Source organism: Aspergillus glaucus (genome assembly GCF_001890805.1).
Source record: "Aspergillus glaucus CBS 516.65 unplaced genomic scaffold ASPGLscaffold_39, whole genome shotgun sequence".
In the NCBI taxonomy this organism is placed as follows: Eukaryota; Fungi; Ascomycota; class Eurotiomycetes; order Eurotiales; family Aspergillaceae; genus Aspergillus; species Aspergillus glaucus.
The window spans coordinates 40,455-58,015 of record NW_019170491.1 but is presented as its reverse complement, the minus strand read 5'-3'; the positions used below and the strand labels follow the sequence as shown (position 1 = coordinate 58,015).

At 47.8% G+C, this 17,561-nt stretch overlaps 10 protein-coding genes across 10 annotated transcripts; 7 read left to right on the top strand and 3 right to left on the bottom strand.

The window, feature by feature from the left end:
- Positions 1 to 267: 267 nt before the first annotated feature.
- Positions 268 to 1,113, top strand: ASPGLDRAFT_30337 (uncharacterized protein; the record flags this gene model as incomplete). Its single annotated transcript, XM_022543938.1, has 3 exons — positions 268 to 449; positions 507 to 888; positions 970 to 1,113. 3 exons carry the CDS (start codon positions 268 to 270, stop codon positions 1,111 to 1,113), a joined length of 708 nt encoding a protein of 235 aa, XP_022395538.1.
- Positions 1,114 to 1,727: 614 nt separating this feature from the next.
- ASPGLDRAFT_30336 (uncharacterized protein) lies at positions 1,728 to 2,584 on the top strand (the record flags this gene model as incomplete). Its single annotated transcript, XM_022543937.1, has 3 exons — positions 1,728 to 1,870; positions 1,928 to 2,095; positions 2,200 to 2,584. 3 exons carry the CDS (start codon positions 1,728 to 1,730, stop codon positions 2,582 to 2,584), a joined length of 696 nt encoding a protein of 231 aa, XP_022395537.1.
- Positions 2,585 to 3,019: 435 nt separating this feature from the next.
- ASPGLDRAFT_40443 (uncharacterized protein) lies at positions 3,020 to 4,033 on the top strand (the record flags this gene model as incomplete). Its single annotated transcript, XM_022545221.1, has 2 exons — positions 3,020 to 3,132; positions 3,190 to 4,033. 2 exons carry the CDS (start codon positions 3,020 to 3,022, stop codon positions 4,031 to 4,033), a joined length of 957 nt encoding a protein of 318 aa, XP_022395536.1.
- Positions 4,034 to 5,425: 1,392 nt separating this feature from the next.
- On the top strand, positions 5,426 to 6,755 carry ASPGLDRAFT_30334 (uncharacterized protein; the record flags this gene model as incomplete). Its single annotated transcript, XM_022543936.1, has 4 exons — positions 5,426 to 5,796; positions 5,870 to 6,060; positions 6,106 to 6,391; positions 6,467 to 6,755. The coding sequence occupies 4 exons, from the start codon at positions 5,426 to 5,428 to the stop codon at positions 6,753 to 6,755; spliced, it is 1,137 nt and encodes a 378-aa protein (XP_022395535.1).
- Positions 6,756 to 7,280: 525 nt separating this feature from the next.
- ASPGLDRAFT_40441 (uncharacterized protein) lies at positions 7,281 to 8,442 on the top strand (the record flags this gene model as incomplete). Its single annotated transcript, XM_022545220.1, has 3 exons — positions 7,281 to 7,348; positions 7,397 to 8,151; positions 8,219 to 8,442. The coding sequence occupies 3 exons, from the start codon at positions 7,281 to 7,283 to the stop codon at positions 8,440 to 8,442; spliced, it is 1,047 nt and encodes a 348-aa protein (XP_022395534.1).
- A 376-nt stretch (positions 8,443 to 8,818) lies between these two features.
- ASPGLDRAFT_30332 (uncharacterized protein) lies at positions 8,819 to 9,769 on the top strand (the record flags this gene model as incomplete). The annotated part of the gene is made up of 2 exons (XM_022543935.1): positions 8,819 to 8,844; positions 8,917 to 9,769. The coding sequence occupies 2 exons, from the start codon at positions 8,819 to 8,821 to the stop codon at positions 9,767 to 9,769; spliced, it is 879 nt and encodes a 292-aa protein (XP_022395533.1).
- Positions 9,770 to 9,817: 48 nt separating this feature from the next.
- Positions 9,818 to 11,107, bottom strand: ASPGLDRAFT_53268 (aldo/keto reductase). Its single transcript, XM_022547933.1, has one exon. It carries the CDS (start codon positions 11,061 to 11,063, stop codon positions 9,927 to 9,929), a length of 1,137 nt encoding a protein of 378 aa, XP_022395532.1. The 5' UTR covers positions 11,064 to 11,107; the 3' UTR covers positions 9,818 to 9,926.
- Positions 11,108 to 11,495: 388 nt separating this feature from the next.
- Positions 11,496 to 11,865, bottom strand: ASPGLDRAFT_53267 (uncharacterized protein). The gene has a single exon (XM_022547932.1). It carries the CDS (start codon positions 11,698 to 11,700, stop codon positions 11,530 to 11,532), a length of 171 nt encoding a protein of 56 aa, XP_022395531.1. The 5' UTR covers positions 11,701 to 11,865; the 3' UTR covers positions 11,496 to 11,529.
- Positions 11,866 to 12,176: 311 nt separating this feature from the next.
- ASPGLDRAFT_62254 (uncharacterized protein) lies at positions 12,177 to 13,287 on the bottom strand (the record flags this gene model as incomplete). Its single annotated transcript, XM_022548520.1, has 2 exons — positions 12,177 to 12,694; positions 13,095 to 13,287. 2 exons carry the CDS (start codon positions 13,285 to 13,287, stop codon positions 12,177 to 12,179), a joined length of 711 nt encoding a protein of 236 aa, XP_022395530.1.
- A 544-nt stretch (positions 13,288 to 13,831) lies between these two features.
- On the top strand, positions 13,832 to 17,438 carry ASPGLDRAFT_70514 (putative ubiquitin conjugating enzyme; the record flags this gene model as incomplete). The annotated part of the gene is made up of 2 exons (XM_022549492.1): positions 13,832 to 13,991; positions 14,041 to 17,438. 2 exons carry the CDS (start codon positions 13,832 to 13,834, stop codon positions 17,436 to 17,438), a joined length of 3,558 nt encoding a protein of 1,185 aa, XP_022395529.1.
- Positions 17,439 to 17,561: the final 123 nt, after the last annotated feature.

Sequence of the window (17,561 nt, the reverse complement as noted above, 5' to 3'; positions counted from 1 at the left end):
TATTAATTATACACATGTGTATGGATCGAATGACTGATGGGACGGTAATGAATTGAGGTGAACAGTAGACCAATAATCACAAACATAGCCATATACAGCTGTCAGCAACCCTTGGTTGCTTGTTGTAGTTTGCCATGGACTATTAATACAGTGATTAAGATTGAGAATCATGGTCTGTAAAGTGGGCTCTCTATCTTCTCCCAAATTTAAAATTACAACATTAAACAGCCTCTAACAACATTATACGACAGTCTACAATTTCTCATAATGTCTTTCCAACTTACCTCCTCCAAACTCCAAATTATCGAGACAATCGAGGATCCCAGAGCCATGATCCGCCATGCCGTCAAGCGTACAAGGGAGGCCTGCAAGGCGACAGAAGACCTAAGTAGTGATGATGAGGACGAATACGATGATGAAGTTCCAGAATACAGCCATCCGGCAATCTCGTAAGTGCCTCGTCCCTCCTCGCGGTTAACAGAATACTAACGACGTAACCCTCATAGACCTTACGCCGTCGATCCGGTAATACTTCATTTTGGCGGTCAGGCGCCAGGTATCCCAGTCCCTCGGGATCTTCTTAATTGGGAGCCCGTTTTGCTGTATCGCATGCAGACCGTCCCTTGTGTGGGCATTCAAGTTAAATTTATTGAGTTGGGTAAGCTGTATGCGGATATTGGTCATACGTTGGTCAAATTCATACATACTTGGGTCTATGAGACCATGCAGTGCCCCGACGAAAGGATCGGAAGGTACAGGCTCAGTGTACTCGCCTATGCCGCTGCGAGGGAGTTTAGCATTGACAAACTGGGAGAAGAAGCGATGACGCGGATAAGATGTTCCACTGATGCAATTAGCATCCACCAAATTCTTGATATAGCCCAGCAGGTGTGACACATACTATCCACCAACCCTGAATATTGGCTGTATCTTGAGAGTGTGATAATGGCTGCGTCGTATTTTCATCAGAATCTTTTCATGGAGGATGCATTCTTGAAACACTTCGGACCCAGCCCTGGGACGATCCACGAGTTCGGTAGATTCCTGGCTAGGGTGATGGCACGGGTGTATTATCGTCGGCTTTCGCTGGCCAGGGGTGAGCAGGTTGAATAAGTTGCCATTCCGATATGTGACTGCAAGCGGCATTCTGGGAAACCAAGACTGATCGAATGAACACATCAAGCAGCGTTTCCTGGATTGTGCCTGCTCAGCGTGTATTATAGAGGCCTTCAAGGGGGTGGACAGACAGGATGACAATTTATTTGGATAGATGGCGTTTACAAAATGGTTCCGGGATAGGGCTTGGCGCGTATTTCGTTGAGCAACAACATGCTGGTTCGCCATTGGCTATTGTTCACGTTTATTGAGCTAGAACAAATGATTCAGCCGTGATATCCCACAATGGAAATGTTATCTACTCAGCCTGATATACAATGATTCGGCTAAATACATCTACTTGCATATATTCGAATGTGTCCTGCTTCGAAAAGTAGTACATACGTATATGGATAGTCAACCAGCGTACGCGTAGATAACCCTTGTTTATTTTGCTGTAGTATTCATCTTATTCTCCAGTGATATATGGCTAGAGGGTAAGATTAGCCTATATAAATATGTGGCTTCCTCATCTCAGATTTTGGTTATAGATTACATTTCAAAACAGCTACAACAGCTATAAAATTAAGATCTCTCCCGAACAAACCCTCGCCGAAATTAAGCCCAAAACAATGAAACGCGGAGAAGCTACTAGCGACAATGTCGGAGGGGGCAGGGTTATTGAGTCAATTGAGCATCCGTGGCCCAAAAATGATAATGGAGATTATGGCAATGATGTTGATCAAGTGACTGAAGACGACGAATCAGATATATCGTGAGTGTCTCATCCTACCTCTCTGCTAACAATCTACTAACAACTTTATCTTCAAAGGGGATACGCCGAGAATCCTGTAATTCTCTACATGGGTGAAAATAGTTACGCCGTCCCTCTATATGTCGTCGAATCTGAAAAGGCTTTACTACCGCGCCTACAGACCTTTCATCATGGGAGGTTTCAATTCCGATTTATTGAGCTGGAGAGGGTGTACGAGGATGTCAGGTATATATTGATCTATTACCTATATACTGACGAGTATGGGTCTTTTCCAAGATCAGATGGCCCTGGGGAGTACAATGCAGCATGCACACCTATGCTTCTGCAAGGCAATTTGGTTTCGAAGGGCTAGTGGAAGCATTGAAGCGCGTGATAGACCTCGCCAGCGAAGTCTACCCCTTCCAAATTATAGATATAGTCCTAGAGGGTTGGCACATACTCAAATGTGATGATAAGTACACCTCGCACCTCGAGGGTACGATAATGGGTGTGTTCAGAGAAGATTCAGATCTCTTCAAGACAGATTGGTTTATGGACTATTTTAACCTGTATGTTGGGTCTGACCAGGGGCTTAGGAAGTTCTTGGCCCAGACTATGGAGCGGGCATATTCCCGTAAATTGTTGGAATTAAGAAGCCGTGGTGAAGTGGAGAGGGATGTCATTGAAGAACCTCCTTGTGAGAAGCATCTGGCTAAGAGGAGACGTCGCAAGTGATGCTTTACGACAAAGAAGCCTTGTCTCTTGGATTGTGTCTTTTGATCTGTACTACGGTGGCCTTCAGGGGTTTTGGGAGGATCGCAATTGAAGGGCAATAGGATTCCTTTGGTTGGACGCGGTAATACAGTATTCCTAGTCATGTCTGAGATTCGTCGGGCTGGAGCTGTTTGTCTTTGGGGATGCTGTCATTGTACATATATACGTTACCAGAGAAGAAATAGTCAACGTAAATAATAATGTTGAAAGAAACACTTCAACCATCAACTGAAATCTTGGTTGTTTCACTCCTGGGATGCTGTCTCTGAATCGCGTATTGCCCGACAAAGCCATACATTCTTTCTTGATATATATCTACTTTCTTCCATTTTTTTTTTTCTCTTCTACTACATCCTTTTCTCCTGAACCGCACTCACGTACAGGTGTGGAAGGATGATGAGAAGCAGCAAAGCCACCGGTAGCCACGCTAGCAAAGGTGCTGTGAGCGATGGACAGATTCTGGCACTCAAAAATGATGAAGTTACTGAATATGCCCAACCCACTTTCTCGTGAGTGAAAGCCGTGACATGAAGCCATCAATTTACTAATGACCGAAAATTCGATAGACCTTACAAGAGTGAAAACGGACTCGTCACGCTCAAGTTCGGCAAACGTATGGAAAGTTACTCAGTTCCCGTACGCCTTATTGAGGAGATACCAGAGCTAGAAGCTCGTCAAGACTTCATGGTGGATCGCATCATCTGGCTTACTGAGATAGATGAGGATGTTGGCCACACCCTTGTTCACTACCTGTATACTGGAGAGTATCAAACTCTTCGGGAGTCCGAGCACAAGCGCCATACGGAATACAAGCGAAGTGTCTTGGTTTACTGTGCCGCTTCCAATTTGGAAATGGTTGGCCTAGGCGATATGGCCCTTGGACATATGGAACACTTTGCGAACTCGGTCGATATTTATCAGATCCTCAACTTGGCTAAAACGGTGTACAGCAAAGTACCGTGTTGGGATGTTTGGTTTTATGACCACATCGAAACAAGACTGGAAGTGGCCTTCCATGCCGACGAGTCCATTTTTGAAAAGCCAGAGTTTTTGGATTGTTTTGGAGGGGATCGCGAATTGGACAAGGTTATGGTGGAGACCATGGTATCTTTGTATGGCAAGAAGACGTCGATTTCCGAACGAGATGATAAACTCCAGCGTGTCCCTGAACAGAGTGTTCGTGAAGTGTCGCCCGCCATGGAACGCCGACTCGCCCAATGCTCCATTTCCCCAGCTTCTACGCCCGTTGGATCCGAGCCTTATGTCAAGCTTGAGCCTGTTGTGTCTCCACTAGTACTTGAGGTTGATTGCTTCGGGAAGACCGGCGGAGTGTCCTTGAAGCGAAGTGGCAGCTTCTCCGACGATTCTAGGAAGAAGAGGAAGGTGAACGGGATTTTGGGAGAGTTTTGAAGGATTTGATGTTGGGATTAATGGAATTGCTCGGGTACCTGGCGTGGTGCTAGTCAGCGAACTTGTGTAGCTAGCCTATCTCTGTCAAATGAACGTTGCAATCAGCCACTTCTCATGTAGCAGAGATGCTTTTGGATCGCGAAATTCTTTCACTAGAATGCACTTAGGTCGCAGGTAGATGTTGTTTCTGCGTGGTGAATGAACACCCTTGCTGCTTATCTACCGTACAGCTGTATTGAAGTTCACTTTATGACTTCTCTGTTCGTTCATCTCCAATCCCACAACATTCCGCCCCCCAGATTGAGCCAGAAACAATGAGGGGTCGCAGACCCTCTGGGACCCATACAAGGGAGGACGTCAAAAGGAATACGAGCGCAGCATGATAGCGTACGTTGCGGCAAGACAGCTCAAGCTCCCCAGCCTAGAGGTTCTACGGAAGACATATATCGAGCGTTTCGAAGACGGAGTCGATGTCTTTCAGACCATCGGAGTCGCCCAGAAAGTCTGGAAGTCTGGAATATCATATCGAAGGATCCAAACTGCGACTACTTGGGCTATCTTACGCACAAAATTGCTTCTGCTTTTGAGAAGGACCGCGAATTATTCAAGAACGATGAGTTTATTGAGTACTTTTGCCAGCCAACGGAGTTTGGACGCTTCTTGGTACGGGCCTCGGGGTCGTTATATTTCAGCAAGATATCGGAATGCAGCAGTGCGGGCAAGGAGGAAGAAGACGTGTTCCAAGGAATACGGACCACGAAACGACGCCGCTAGCGCCAGTCAACTGTCTGGAAATTGGCCTATTAACTAGGAGTTTTCGAGGTTGGGCAATTTCACGCTCAGGAAACTGACAAATCCCAACAGTCTGTTCGACAATGCGATTCCGCTTATTGTTGTACACGTACTTGCGTCAGAATACCCTAAAGTAGATCTGGCATTATCGAGCTGCAAATGCAAGATTATGTGTGAAAATACTTCCAAGGTACAAAAAACCTGAATGAAGGAGTTGCCAATATGTGAAGAGGCCGTCATCGTGCTGTCAATGGCTAGACTGCTGCGTTCCCGCTCTTATTTCCTTAAATCTCATTACAAGCACTACAGGTGATGGACTATCAAGAAATCAGCAGTATGTCTAGCGAGGGTACGGAACAAGGTGACCAGAGCCACAAAGTGGCCAGCGACAGAGTCCCTGATTATAAGCAGCCATCGGCCTCGCAAGTGACCAGAACCAATATCCACCCCATAAAACTACTATGTTAACTAAGGAATCACAAGCCCTATACGGGTGACCCAGTAATACTCCTGTTTGGCCCGAATGGAAAACACTACACAGTTCCGAAGCCCTTGGTCGAGAAATATCAGCAACTGAGCCACCTTTTAATATACACTGACATGGGATTGACTCTATCGCTCAATTGGAAAATCGAGGACATTGCTCATACCTTGGTTCATTACCTCTACACTGGCGAGTATCAGACACTTGAAGTGAAAGGAGAAAAGCCAAGGCACGAAAGGGAGTACAGGCGGAGTGTTATTGTTTACTGCGTGGCAGTTTCATTCGGTATGCATGATCTAGCCTGTAAGGCGACACGATACATTGAACACTTTGGAGGCACGGTCAATATATATCAGATCCTGGGCACAGCGGTTTTGGTATACGGTAAGATGCCCAAGGATAATTGGTATTGCAAGTATCTCGAGAGCAAGATGACAGCTGCTTTCGCTAAAGACCAGAACTTTTTTGAGAAGGGGGAATACATGCAGTACGTTGGAAAGTCACTGAATGGGCAACTGTTTAGCAACAAATAACGCGGCTATTCGCGATAAACGCGATAGCCCCTATTCAAAGCGAATCATAACCCTCTATTTTCGTGAGAAAAAACATGGCTACGGCGTCCCTCAGTATTTTCTTGAAGACCTTCCAGGATATCAAAGTTCTGTGAAGGGAAAAAGCCCCTCCTCAGCCTGTGGGCTCTTCAGGGCTGAGGAGGACATTGCCCACACTGTGATCCATTGGATTCACACTGGTAAGTATGAGACGCTCCAGAATGAATCTGAACAGGGAAACATAGATCGACAGCTGGAGTACAAATGGAGCGTGCATGTCTACTGTGTGGCATGTGTGTACGGAATGCCCGGCCTGGATACGCTTGCGGAAGAGAAGATGCGGATGTATGAATATGCCATTGATGTTGGGCAGGTTTTGGGTATAGCCAGAGAAGTGGTTGTCTTTTTTGAAGATAACTTGCCTGCAGGGTATGAAGAGCGTCTAGTGAGGAGGCTAGCATCTGCTGTCAAGAACGATGGGGAACGTTCCACACTGAATTTGTTTATCAGCAGGTTGGGAGGGGTACCTCGGTTTGACAAGTTCGCTATGGAGAACTTGGCAGCGCTCTTTTAAATTGAAATCTCGGAGCTCAAGGAACGGATTAGGATGGAGGAGTTTGCTAGGGAGTGTCTACGCGAAGGCAAGTCTGTCGATGAGGGCGAGTCTTACTGTTGGGACCCCTTCAACGATGAGAACGGCATTAACAGTGAGAACGATTCTGATGATGAGGGCGACTGCTCTGGAAGATCATCAACCGATTCAAATATCGTGCTGTCTGACCCTGAGGAATCAGGTCCTGGCTACCGGGTATCATCAAGTGATTGTGACGATCCCTGGAGTGAACTAGAATCACTCACTGGTGAAATCGAGAGTGTGGATTATTGGAAAGATTAAGGCAACACGAGAAGATACCCAATCTTCCAAGTCATTTGAACTAACGATTTGAGGTGTGGGCACAGGCCGACTGACTTGATTGCTGTTATTCAATTATACGCTTCAGACCTAGCTTATTTTACAGCTGGTTAATTGCTCAGTTCAACATCTTATATAGCTCACAATAGCCTCCTCAATAAAAATCATCGTTTTATTTCCGTGAAGTAATGAAGTCAAAAATCACCCGAGTTCCTCATCCAGCGGCATTGGCCTGAGATATATAGTTATTTCTTAGATGGTATCTATCTTTATCTTCGCTTTCAAGTTGCCTGTTTAACGTTTGACTGTTGCCTTCGTCAGACTGGACACTATATTAAAGTGGCGACACATAAATTGGAGTTGTCACGTTTGTATCATATAGTAGCGCAAGGCAGCCATACTCCATTTCTCCGATCCAGAAGATAACAGACAACTGCCACACAAGTGCCAAGGCCATAGCATCTACAAATATTGAGTAGCACGACAAAACCTCTTGAGCAAGTCAGAATGAGTAACAGAGATGGCAGGAACGAAGCGATGCCCAGCGATTTAGAGAATAACCAGCCGGAAACCTCGTGAGTCCCCTGAAAAGATGTACTGGAGCATAGCGCTAACCCTGGTAGTCCATACACATCAGAGTCCCTGATTCTCAAGTTTGGCGAGGGATGGCGTCGTTATACGGTCCCACGGCAGCTCTTTGAGCAGCAATTCCCAACGGCAGCTATAACCCTGGAGAAGAGAACAGGTAATCAGAATATCAAACTCAACAGGGCCGACGAGGATATAGGCCACACCGTAGTTCACTGGCTCTATACTGAAGAGTATCAAGTTCTTCAGAATCCGTCTCTACAGGGCAAAGCAAAGCGAGAGAATGGGTATAGACTTGCAGTTCATGCTTACTGTGCAGCGCTCAATTATGCTCTTCTAGGCCTGGCGACCCACGCAAGGAGACAAATAGAGATGCTCGAGGATGCGGTAGATACTGGGAGGATTCTGGCAATAGCGAGAGAGGTCTTCCCCAAGTATGAAGACATCGGTGTGCCTGCTGCATATCAAACCTATCTTAAGAAGAAAATGATGTCTGCTGTGAAAGCCAAGGAGATGTTATTCCACCAGAATGAGTTGATCAAAGTATTCGGACAGGTACCGGAATTTGACATGTTTGTGTTGGAGAACGTCATTTCGTTGTTCTCGCTTCGAATCGCAGGTCTTGAATGGATGTTAGAGAGCGCTTCCAAGCAGGGTTTACACAAGGATAAAGTTGTCGAGGAGGATGGCTGCTCAAAAAGGCCAACTGAGCCTCAAGGGCCACCGCCTCGCTCTGAATTACCCCAGACTCACTCCGTGAAAGAATCAGATTGTGAGGGGTCGTCAACTGGTATTGAATCTGAATGGTATTGTCTCAATGCTCCAGCAAAAAATTAGGTCGGAGAAATTTGCTAAAGAGTTGTTGCGCGAGAACAAGGATGGCTCTCAGTATGAGTATTTCAATGAGGACGAATCTGGCAATGAGGTCGAATGCTCCGGACGATCATCAACTAAAGAAGTGTGGTCTGATCCTGAGGGATCTGAAGTACTAGCACCTGACTGTCAGGGATCAAGTGATTCTGAAGAACCCTGGACCGAATTATGCCCAACTGGTGAGATGGAACGTGTCGATTATTGGTAGGACTAGAACAACTCCGAGAAGAGACCTAGATTGCTGTTGTTGGACTATATGTCTCAGGTCTAGCTTATTCACAGATAGTCAATTGCACTCTCATATATCTTGGACTAGCTATCGCATTGCAATATATTGTATACATCTCTTAATCGAAAACATGGTAGCCAGTCCGCCTATAAAGTGGTGAAAAGATGGACTGTAATCTACATTACTATTCGAGCATCTGTGGGAAAAGAGAAATCCAGAGGTAATATCTCGAACTCTTGGTGATGATGGCATCACATTTATATCATGTGAGTCATCCTTCACAATTTTTCGCCAGGCATCAGCCGAACAATCATTCTCACAGAAAGTAATGGGTAACTGTCAAGCAACAAACAACATGGCTAACGACCAACCAGGAATTTCGTGAGTCGCCATATCCAACAGCCATCTAACACCAAACGGTGATATACAAGAGCGAACAGCTAACGTTAACAGTCCCTATTTGACAGAACTCATAACCATCCAGTTCAAGGAGAAACGAAATGCCTATCCAGTACCTCGACAAGTCCTCAAACGTTTTGAGATTTTTTCGAGATACTTTGAAAAGTACAAAGACGCCTCAGATGTTTATATGGACATTGCCGAGGAAGACATCGGCCACACCATAATCCACTGGCTTTATACCGGCCAGTATCAAACGCTCCCCGATCCATCTCTACCGTCTCAGGGAACTGCGAGACGAGAGCTAGAGTACAAGCGGAGTATGCATGTCTACTGTGTGGCAGACGCATACGGACTGGGTGAGCTGGAATGGCTTGCGAAACAACAGATACGGCTTCATGAAGGCTGTGTTGATATTTATCAGATCCTTGCTATTGCTAGGGAGGTGCTTCCCATTTTTAAGGGACGGATGGATCTCTCGAGTTGGTATCTTGCGTATCTGAGGGGAAATCTAATGTTTGCGTTCAAAATCGACAGAAATTGTTTTAAGAGGGATGAGTTCTTTGAATGCTTGGGACAGATTCCGGAGCTTGACAAGTTCGTGCTAAAGAGCGTGATAGAGCTACATTCGTCTGAGATCTCTGAGCTCGAAGACACTATGAGGTTTGTGAAGGACGTTGAGGCGGAGAATGTGGATGATAGTGATGAGACTGTTCATGAAGATGAATGCTCTACAGATCCACCAGTTCAAAATGATATAGTGTGGGCTGAGCCTGAGGTATCCAAAGAATTAGCGCCTGACTATGAAGTCTCATCGACAAACCCTGAAACACCACCAAGTGATTCTGAAAAATCGTGGAGTGATCTGGAATCCTTGAGCAGTGAGATTGATTGTGTCGATTATTGAAAGCACTGAAGCATACCCAAACGAGAAAAGTCATACAAATTGACGATGCGTGATTGCTATTGCTGGATTATGGGTTTCATTCGTGACGGATAGTATATTGCTCAAACAAGACTCTCCTCTCCTTCAATAGCTATCTACAATACAAACTATTTTATGTTTATTTCTGCGATGTAATCGGCTTCGAAGGCTCGACCCAGTCAAATGTTCCGAGAGCTTTGGTCAACCACACATCGCCCGGGCCATAAGCACCCTTAGGAGGCCCATCGCTGAACAATGTACCACTGAGGAAAGTATGCGGGAAGCCGGGATCGAACGAGTAAGCGGACTCGATCTTCTGCACCTCTTCCTCTGACAACGAGATTCCAGCTGCCGGCGCAACACCACGGATATGGTCGACCTTCCGAGCACCGACGATGGGGAAGACATACGGTGTTTTCTGAAAAACGTATGCCAGGGCAACTTGAAGCAGTTCGACTCCCTTAGCCTTGGACACGTCCTCCAAGATACGAGAAACATTCCGATCATGCTCGGAGAGAGGGATAAAGTTTCGTCCATCGTTCTTCTTCTCGCGCTCCTTGAATCCTTCCTCAGTCTGGAAATGACCCTGGTTCAGGACACCGTACGGGCAGAGACCCATTCCCTCATCACGGCACATGGGAATGATGTCCCGTTCAAAGTCACGCATGGCAGCGTTCCACATTCCTTGGTACACGACGAACTGGCGCAAACCGTGGTCGCGAGCGTACTGGTTGGCTTTCGAAACCACCCACGCCGGAGCATCCGAAATACCTAAATATAGCACCTTGCCCGACGTCACAAGATCATTGAGGCTATGCATCACCTCAGGAATCGAAACTGTATAATCCCACCAATGCACATAAAACAAATCAATATAATTCGTCTTTAACTTGCGCAGCGAATCCTCCACCGAAACACGCATCGACTTCGTCCCATTCCCACCATAATTCGCCTGAATCTTCCCCTTATGATGGTTCTGGTACCCCGTTGTATACTTTGTCGCAATAACCATCTCATCGCGGTTCTTTCTCGACGCGAGCCATTCGCCCAGCCAGATCTCCGACTGTTCTTCGCGGTAAGTGTTGGCGGTGTCGATGAAGTTGCCGCCTTGGCTGTAGAAGTAGTCTAGGATTTCCAAAGCGGATTCTTTGCTGCATTCGCCGTAGCGCTCGCTGTTGGCAGTGCCGAAGGTCATAGCCCCGAGGCATAGTGGGGAGACCCGGACGGAGGCCGTCGGGGAGAGTTGGCGGTAGCGGCTGAGGAGGGGTTGAGACATTGTGCAGTATTGTAGATGATAGATCGATTGATTATGGATGCTATAGTTGAGACTATGCCCCCTTTTATATCTTAGGTCGTACTCGAACATGTGCATTGCATCATACTCCATCCGGGCTTAACTCCGTCCTAATTCCGTCCGACGATGACTGTGGAGAATTTCCCGGATTTGGACCCGCTAGAAGTCTCGATGAAAACGTGGGTTGGCTATCCAGCCGATATACGTCGCGCTTATGCAGGGTGCTGACAGTCGACCGGAGCTCCGATGTATTGCCGTAACCGTTGCTTGGTCTTGATACCTCCGCGAGGAACGGAGGCATGGATTCAGTCTATGGAGGTCTGCGCTTGGTAGTATAGCCAGTGTAATCGAAGAGCTCTATGACAACAAAATAGGGTTTTTGATATGTATCTACGAGTACTTATAATGCTTCCAAAGATCAGCCACAAGAGCGACAATGGTTCAGACATTACCATCTGCCCCACCGTGCTCTCGACTCGTAATCGTATCGATATTCACAGAAGTTTCGCCAATACTCTGGAGTCATAGACGGCGCATCTGCGCGCCTGTAGATCGATAACTGTGCCGTTTTTTCACCAAGGTACTCCGGGCAAACCAATTCACCGTTGGCAGTCGCCATTGAAGGGTCGAAGTCCAGGTGACCGGTGTGGCTATTGTTCGAGATCGTCCAACTGGATCTCCCCCTCACCCTTTTCTCTTCCACCCCACAGCATATACACCCGGTTGGACGTTGGAGGTTCTCCCAAATGACGTTTGAACGGCTGCCCCTTCTAAGGTTGCTTTGCTTTGCGTTTTTCCTGCCATACGAGGACCCATAGTCGCCCCAGTCGCTGTCCAAGTCCGAGTCATGTGAGCTGACTTCCATATTTTGCTGTAGAGGTTCGAGTGAATCAGTCGATAAAGCCAATAGCGTTGTCCCTTCAAGAAGTCCCATATCGAACGCGGCTGTAGTCCCATGTGGATTCTTTTGCTGGAGCACGTCCAGTAACATAGGGCCCGGTTGATTCCGATAATTCTCAAGAAGGTCAGATTTAACCAAATAGGACCCTGTGAGGTGTTCCGGTTTGAGAGGACCGGAGGGAGTGGCGTACGCTCTCATGTATTCATGGTGAGCTTTGACCGTGCGTCGCCAGACTTCCTCCGTTCCTCTCGTTCAAGAGCAGCCTGCCTGGCCTCCTGTGCCTCCTCCTGTGCCTTCTCGTCTTCGATCTCTCGTACTTCATCGGATACCTTATTTATATCCCATCCAACAAAAGTGTATTCAGATCGCCTGTCCCCAGCATGGCGAACATGAAGTCCCGGAATAGATGCCAGTATCGCTCGAGCCTCTCGCTTTTCTTCTAGAAACGAATAAAGTGCAACAGGCTCTGGTGTCTTCTTTGTGTCGGGCTTGCCTCCCAGTCCATCCAAGAAATACTTCGCCAGGAATCGGTGGATAGCGAAACTTGCCTCCAACGTCGGAACGTCAAATGGTTGGTCAGGATCCAATATCCTTGCGAAAATGTCGACTATTGCACGTTCGAAGCTCTCTTTCCAACCCACGACTGTCGGAACACCACGATACGGTTCTCGTCCCTGCGGTTCGCGTATCTTGAGGCCCGGTATCTTGCGCACTGTCTCTATAAGCTGTGGAGTACAGCTCTTCAGAATCAAAGCGTCCTTTTGCTTTTCCTTCTCTGGTTGGCCATATACATTGGTTCGGAAATACCTGGCCAAAAATAGGTCTGGGTCATATGAGGCTTCTTCCGTGGGAGATTTCAGACGGGAAAATGTCTCGGTTCACCTCTTCAAGATGTCTTCATTATAAACATCAACTCGTTATTTAAACTACTGCGATAGTTGTTCCTCTAAGGTTACGGTAGACTGTGGTAGGCTGTTGCACTTACACCGAGTTAGCTCCCATACCGCAAGAGACAGAAGAGGGAAAGAGAAATAAAACCTTTCCAGCCTGCACAGCCGCTCAAAGAGCCATCTTCAACTCGAATGCTTTCTCAGACTTCTTGAACGGAATACCGTGCAGTTCCAGTTGAGCCATAACCCACGCCTTGATGGTCGTCCTGTCTTGAGCGCTGGTGGGGTACAAGCTAACCAACGACTTCAGATCGTCGAGGGAAGCTCGAGGGACACCATTGAGAGCCAAGCCATTGTCGCCATAAGTATAGGCTCCTGGTTGCACGAGCTGTGGCGTTGGTATTATGTCGGCCATCTTGCCTGGCGTTGGTTGGAGAAGCGGGGTATTCTAGCCCTAGCTTCAAGCCCTAGTTACCCAATTGGGACATGTTACGAGTACGGCTTGATCTGCGTTGCCCGATGACTCCTGCGTCAACCAAAGGATGCACAAGAATGAGGGGTTCAATTGACTCTAGAAGCGATAAAGCTGCATTCAATGGAGAGGCATCTGCTATCACCATTACTGGGTGTGCAGCCTGTACACCTGGTATATCATGCTGCATGCACAAAACTTCAATTCTCCTCAGCTCAATATCGTGTAACACCTTGGACAAGGACAAACGGTCATCTTCATGACCCTGAAGAAGGCTTTGTTTGTTAATGAATGACGCTTGGGCAACGGGGAGCTTCTTTGGAATCTGCAGATAAAGCCTCGTCGCCTGAACTCCTCATGACCTCAACATTTCACCTACACACCTTCAAGTCGAGCGTGAAGATTCTGTCATCCATCAAAAGCTTCTCAAGCCATCCTCACCAATACCAGCTAGCAGCGCTGTGTCAGCATCCAAGGTCGAACCGATATGCCTCGCAAGGACTTTCAGCGTGATCTGAGCCAAGCAGCCATCGCACAGTTTCCCTATCTGAGTAACATCAAGGCGGGAGATAACGATGGGTCGATCGCATTCAGGTTCTTCCATCGTGCAGAGGATATCAAAATCGAGTTTCAGGCCATCGCATCAGGTGAGTGATAGCAGCATACTGAGCTGGGATATAGCTGACATTCTCTTAGACTCTAGCGACTACCCCCGATCACATAGCTACTTCGTTTTCACTACCTCCGATGACGTTCCCAAGAGCATTACAACGGCTGTAGAAGGTGTCCAGCCTCTGCTCGAGGGAGCTTCGATCACGAAACTGCTCACTACCGTTAGCCAGGTTGTCGAGAGCGCCATATATGGAGAGGATTCCTTATCGGACAGTTTGGAGAAGGTGGGCACTGATGATGAGGTTGAATACGACTATGAGGATGAGGATTGGGAAGCAACTAGCGAAGTTTATGTCGTAGCGCCGATGAAACTGGAAGCAGAGGCACGGTCAATGCTCCGCCGTGATCTTCGCGTCGTGAAGAGTGCAGGCTTCAGATTGGGATACCTCGGTATTGCGACCGGCTCTATTATTGTTGCAGTATCCTGCCGCGTCTCCAAATTGGGAATTTCAGAGGATGCTATGCAGGCTTGGGATGTCAAGCCGTCAGAGTACTTGGTGTTACTCCTTCGTTATCCGTCAGCGTACCGGGATTTGGAAGATCTTCTTCGCAACGCAGGGAATCTAATGCCTTTGCTCCAGATGTATGTTGGTCTTTGCACTTCATATAAGCCCAGCCATGAGGATGCCATCCGGGTCTTTCAAGGTAAGGCCGCCGAACAGCAACAGGGTGATGGTCCTACAGAGTCTAGTGCTTCGGGTGGTGCTTCGGGCCCCAGCATAAGACCTTTGTTCATCGATAAAGCAATCAATTCCTTGCTCAACGAACGACTTCTGGCCATTATCAGTTACCGATTGAAACTTGGCCTTTCATGGACAGGAGCAGAGCTGTACGCTCACCAGTTCCAAGGCAAGCCTTCCAGTTCCCGGGACGAACTGTTGGACGAGTATTTCGAGCCGGACAGTTGGAGCAGCGCAACACCCGACTTACTGTTAGCTGATCATGTTGCTGATAGCAACCGTGGCCAGTCCCAACTCTCATTGCCGCTGCTTGCCATGCAGTTTACCCTTCGCCACTTTGTCAAGTGTACCGAGTTCTGCCTTGTCTGTCATTGCAGAGTTTCCACGGATTTCGAGGCCCTGAAACCATACGTATGTTCGAACAGTCTATGCTTGTATCAGTATATGGCGCTGGGAATGGGCCCCAGTCTGGAATATGAGATCCTTTCGCAGCCCTATGTCGTCGATCTGCTCATCAGTCTAGCCTACTCCCGGGCAAAAGCCGGTCGCCTCGAGGATTTCCCTACTGGTCTTGGTATAAAGGTCCCTGGTGCGATCGGATGGATAGAACAACCCAATTACAATCGCTACTATAACCAGCTCCATCAACAGCCAGTTGCGAAACTCAGGCCCACTCCAACGTTGTATACTGCGGACCTGGATTCGGCTAATCTGGTGCTTCGTCTTGAACGTGCTGACGAGATTCCTCCTCTTAAAGTCGGTGATTGGATTGCAATCACGGATTTTGAAAAGCATAAGGATACTAATGGAAACAATTACAATTCAAACGCCAACAGCATCTACCCCTACAACTACCAAGTGAACACAAAGCCTACTGGCCAAGGCCAGTGGCATAGTCGGGTGCAGACCATTGACGACCTACTTATCCAACTCTCGTCTCCAATTAACTACGGCGATCTAGTTTCGGGGCCAAAGAAAGGCGATTCGAAAAAAGGGAACAAGGATAATGTGCAAACTGTGAAGTTTGTGATCTATGATACCAACTTCGATAACTTGGACGAGAATGAGAAGCGGGGAGTGATACCATTACTTCTAAACACCCTACCCAGCGTTGACGCCATGACTCAGTATCTTAGCATGATTCCTGATGGAGGATCTCTTGCCTTGTGGAAAGACCTCATCTCACCCGCAGCATTGGATGTGCTGAGATGGATTGTCGCATCAAACCGCTCATTCATTATGCTTGATGGCGATTATAATCCCGAGCATCTCATCCCCGACATGGATGGATATGTCCAATTCCGACTCATCCAAGGAGCTCCAGATAAAGAGCATAAGTTTGAAAACGCCGTCAAAAACCACACAGCTAATTCAAAACATCCATCCATATTTACCTGGCATGGCAGCGACCTGTGTAACTGGCACAGTATTCTGCGCGAGGGCTTCAACTTCAAATACGTCGCGCACGGTCGATCCGAAGGCCATGGGGTCTACATGGCTCGAGAATTCACCACCTCCACGGGTTACTGCTCGAATATCTACGGCGCGTACAACGACTGGCCGCAGAGCAAATTGAAGATCTCAATGGTTCTCTCGCTGAATGAAGTCGTCAACGCGCCGAATAAGTTTGTGTATTCAGGGAGATTCTACGTCGTCAACCAGGTGGACTGGATTCAGCCGCGATATCTCTTCGTCCAGTGCCAGGATGCTCCGCCCAGATCCAAAGCGCCTGGGTCATCTGTTGTCTACGAGCAGGACCCAGCGCTTCCAGCCGTCGGGCCCACCGGGCAAACTCTGTCTTTGCCATCTTCGAGGCTCGGGGGACGGGGACAGCAGTTGCTCCAAATGCCCAAGGTGGTGCAACCACCTCCAAAGTTTCAATCTGTCGAGGAGAAGCCTGCACCCAAACCACCTTCAAAGAAACCACCTGCGAAGCGAGCGGCGCCTAAAGCCGCTGGAAAGAAGACTAAGCGGCGCCGGACGAAGAATGAGCATGAGCCTGAGAGCCCCTTGATTGACATTACAGCGACCAAGGATGATGATACCGCCAGTGTTGCTACGTTATACGAGGATTTAGAGATCCTCCTATCTGACGTCGAGGACGAAGAGCCTGTTGAGGTCATTCCCCCGACAGACTTCCTACCCGGAACCCTAGACGAAAGAACACTCCCCATGCTCAGCCACCCCACATACGCAACAACCACCGCCACCAAAACCCTCCAACAACATCTCAAAACAACTCTCGAGATCCAAGACAAAGAATACCCCGGCGCGCTAGGCTGGTATGTCGACCCCAAACTAATCAACACCGTCTACCAATGGATCGTCGAGCTGCACTCCTTCGACCCGGACCTTCCACTCGCCCAGGACCTCAAAAACGCGGACCTAAAAAGCATCGTTCTCGAACTCCGCTTTCCAGCCCAATTCCCACTGGCCCCGCCGTTCGTCCGTGTGATTCGTCCCCGTTTCCTGCCGTTCCAAGAAGGTGGTGGTGGACATGTCACTGCCGGCGGTGCGATGTGTATGGAGCTTCTTACGAATACAGGGTGGTTGCCGACTGCTACGATTGAGAGTGTGTTATTGCAGGTGCGACTGGCGCTTATGAGTCAGGATCCTGCGCCGGCGAGGCTTTCGAGTGATTGCAATCTTGATTATAACGTTTGGGAGGCGGTACAGGCGTATAGGAGGGCGTGTAATGCGCATGGGTGGGGGATTCCGGATGGTTTGACGAATATTTCTTAGTATTGATTGATATTTAAACGTGTTGTTGTTTGGATGTCACTGATTTGGAAGAGGATGCTGAAAGTGCTATATTGATGATATGACATGTGGTATGTCTTTTTAGGAAACAGCTAATCTAATCAT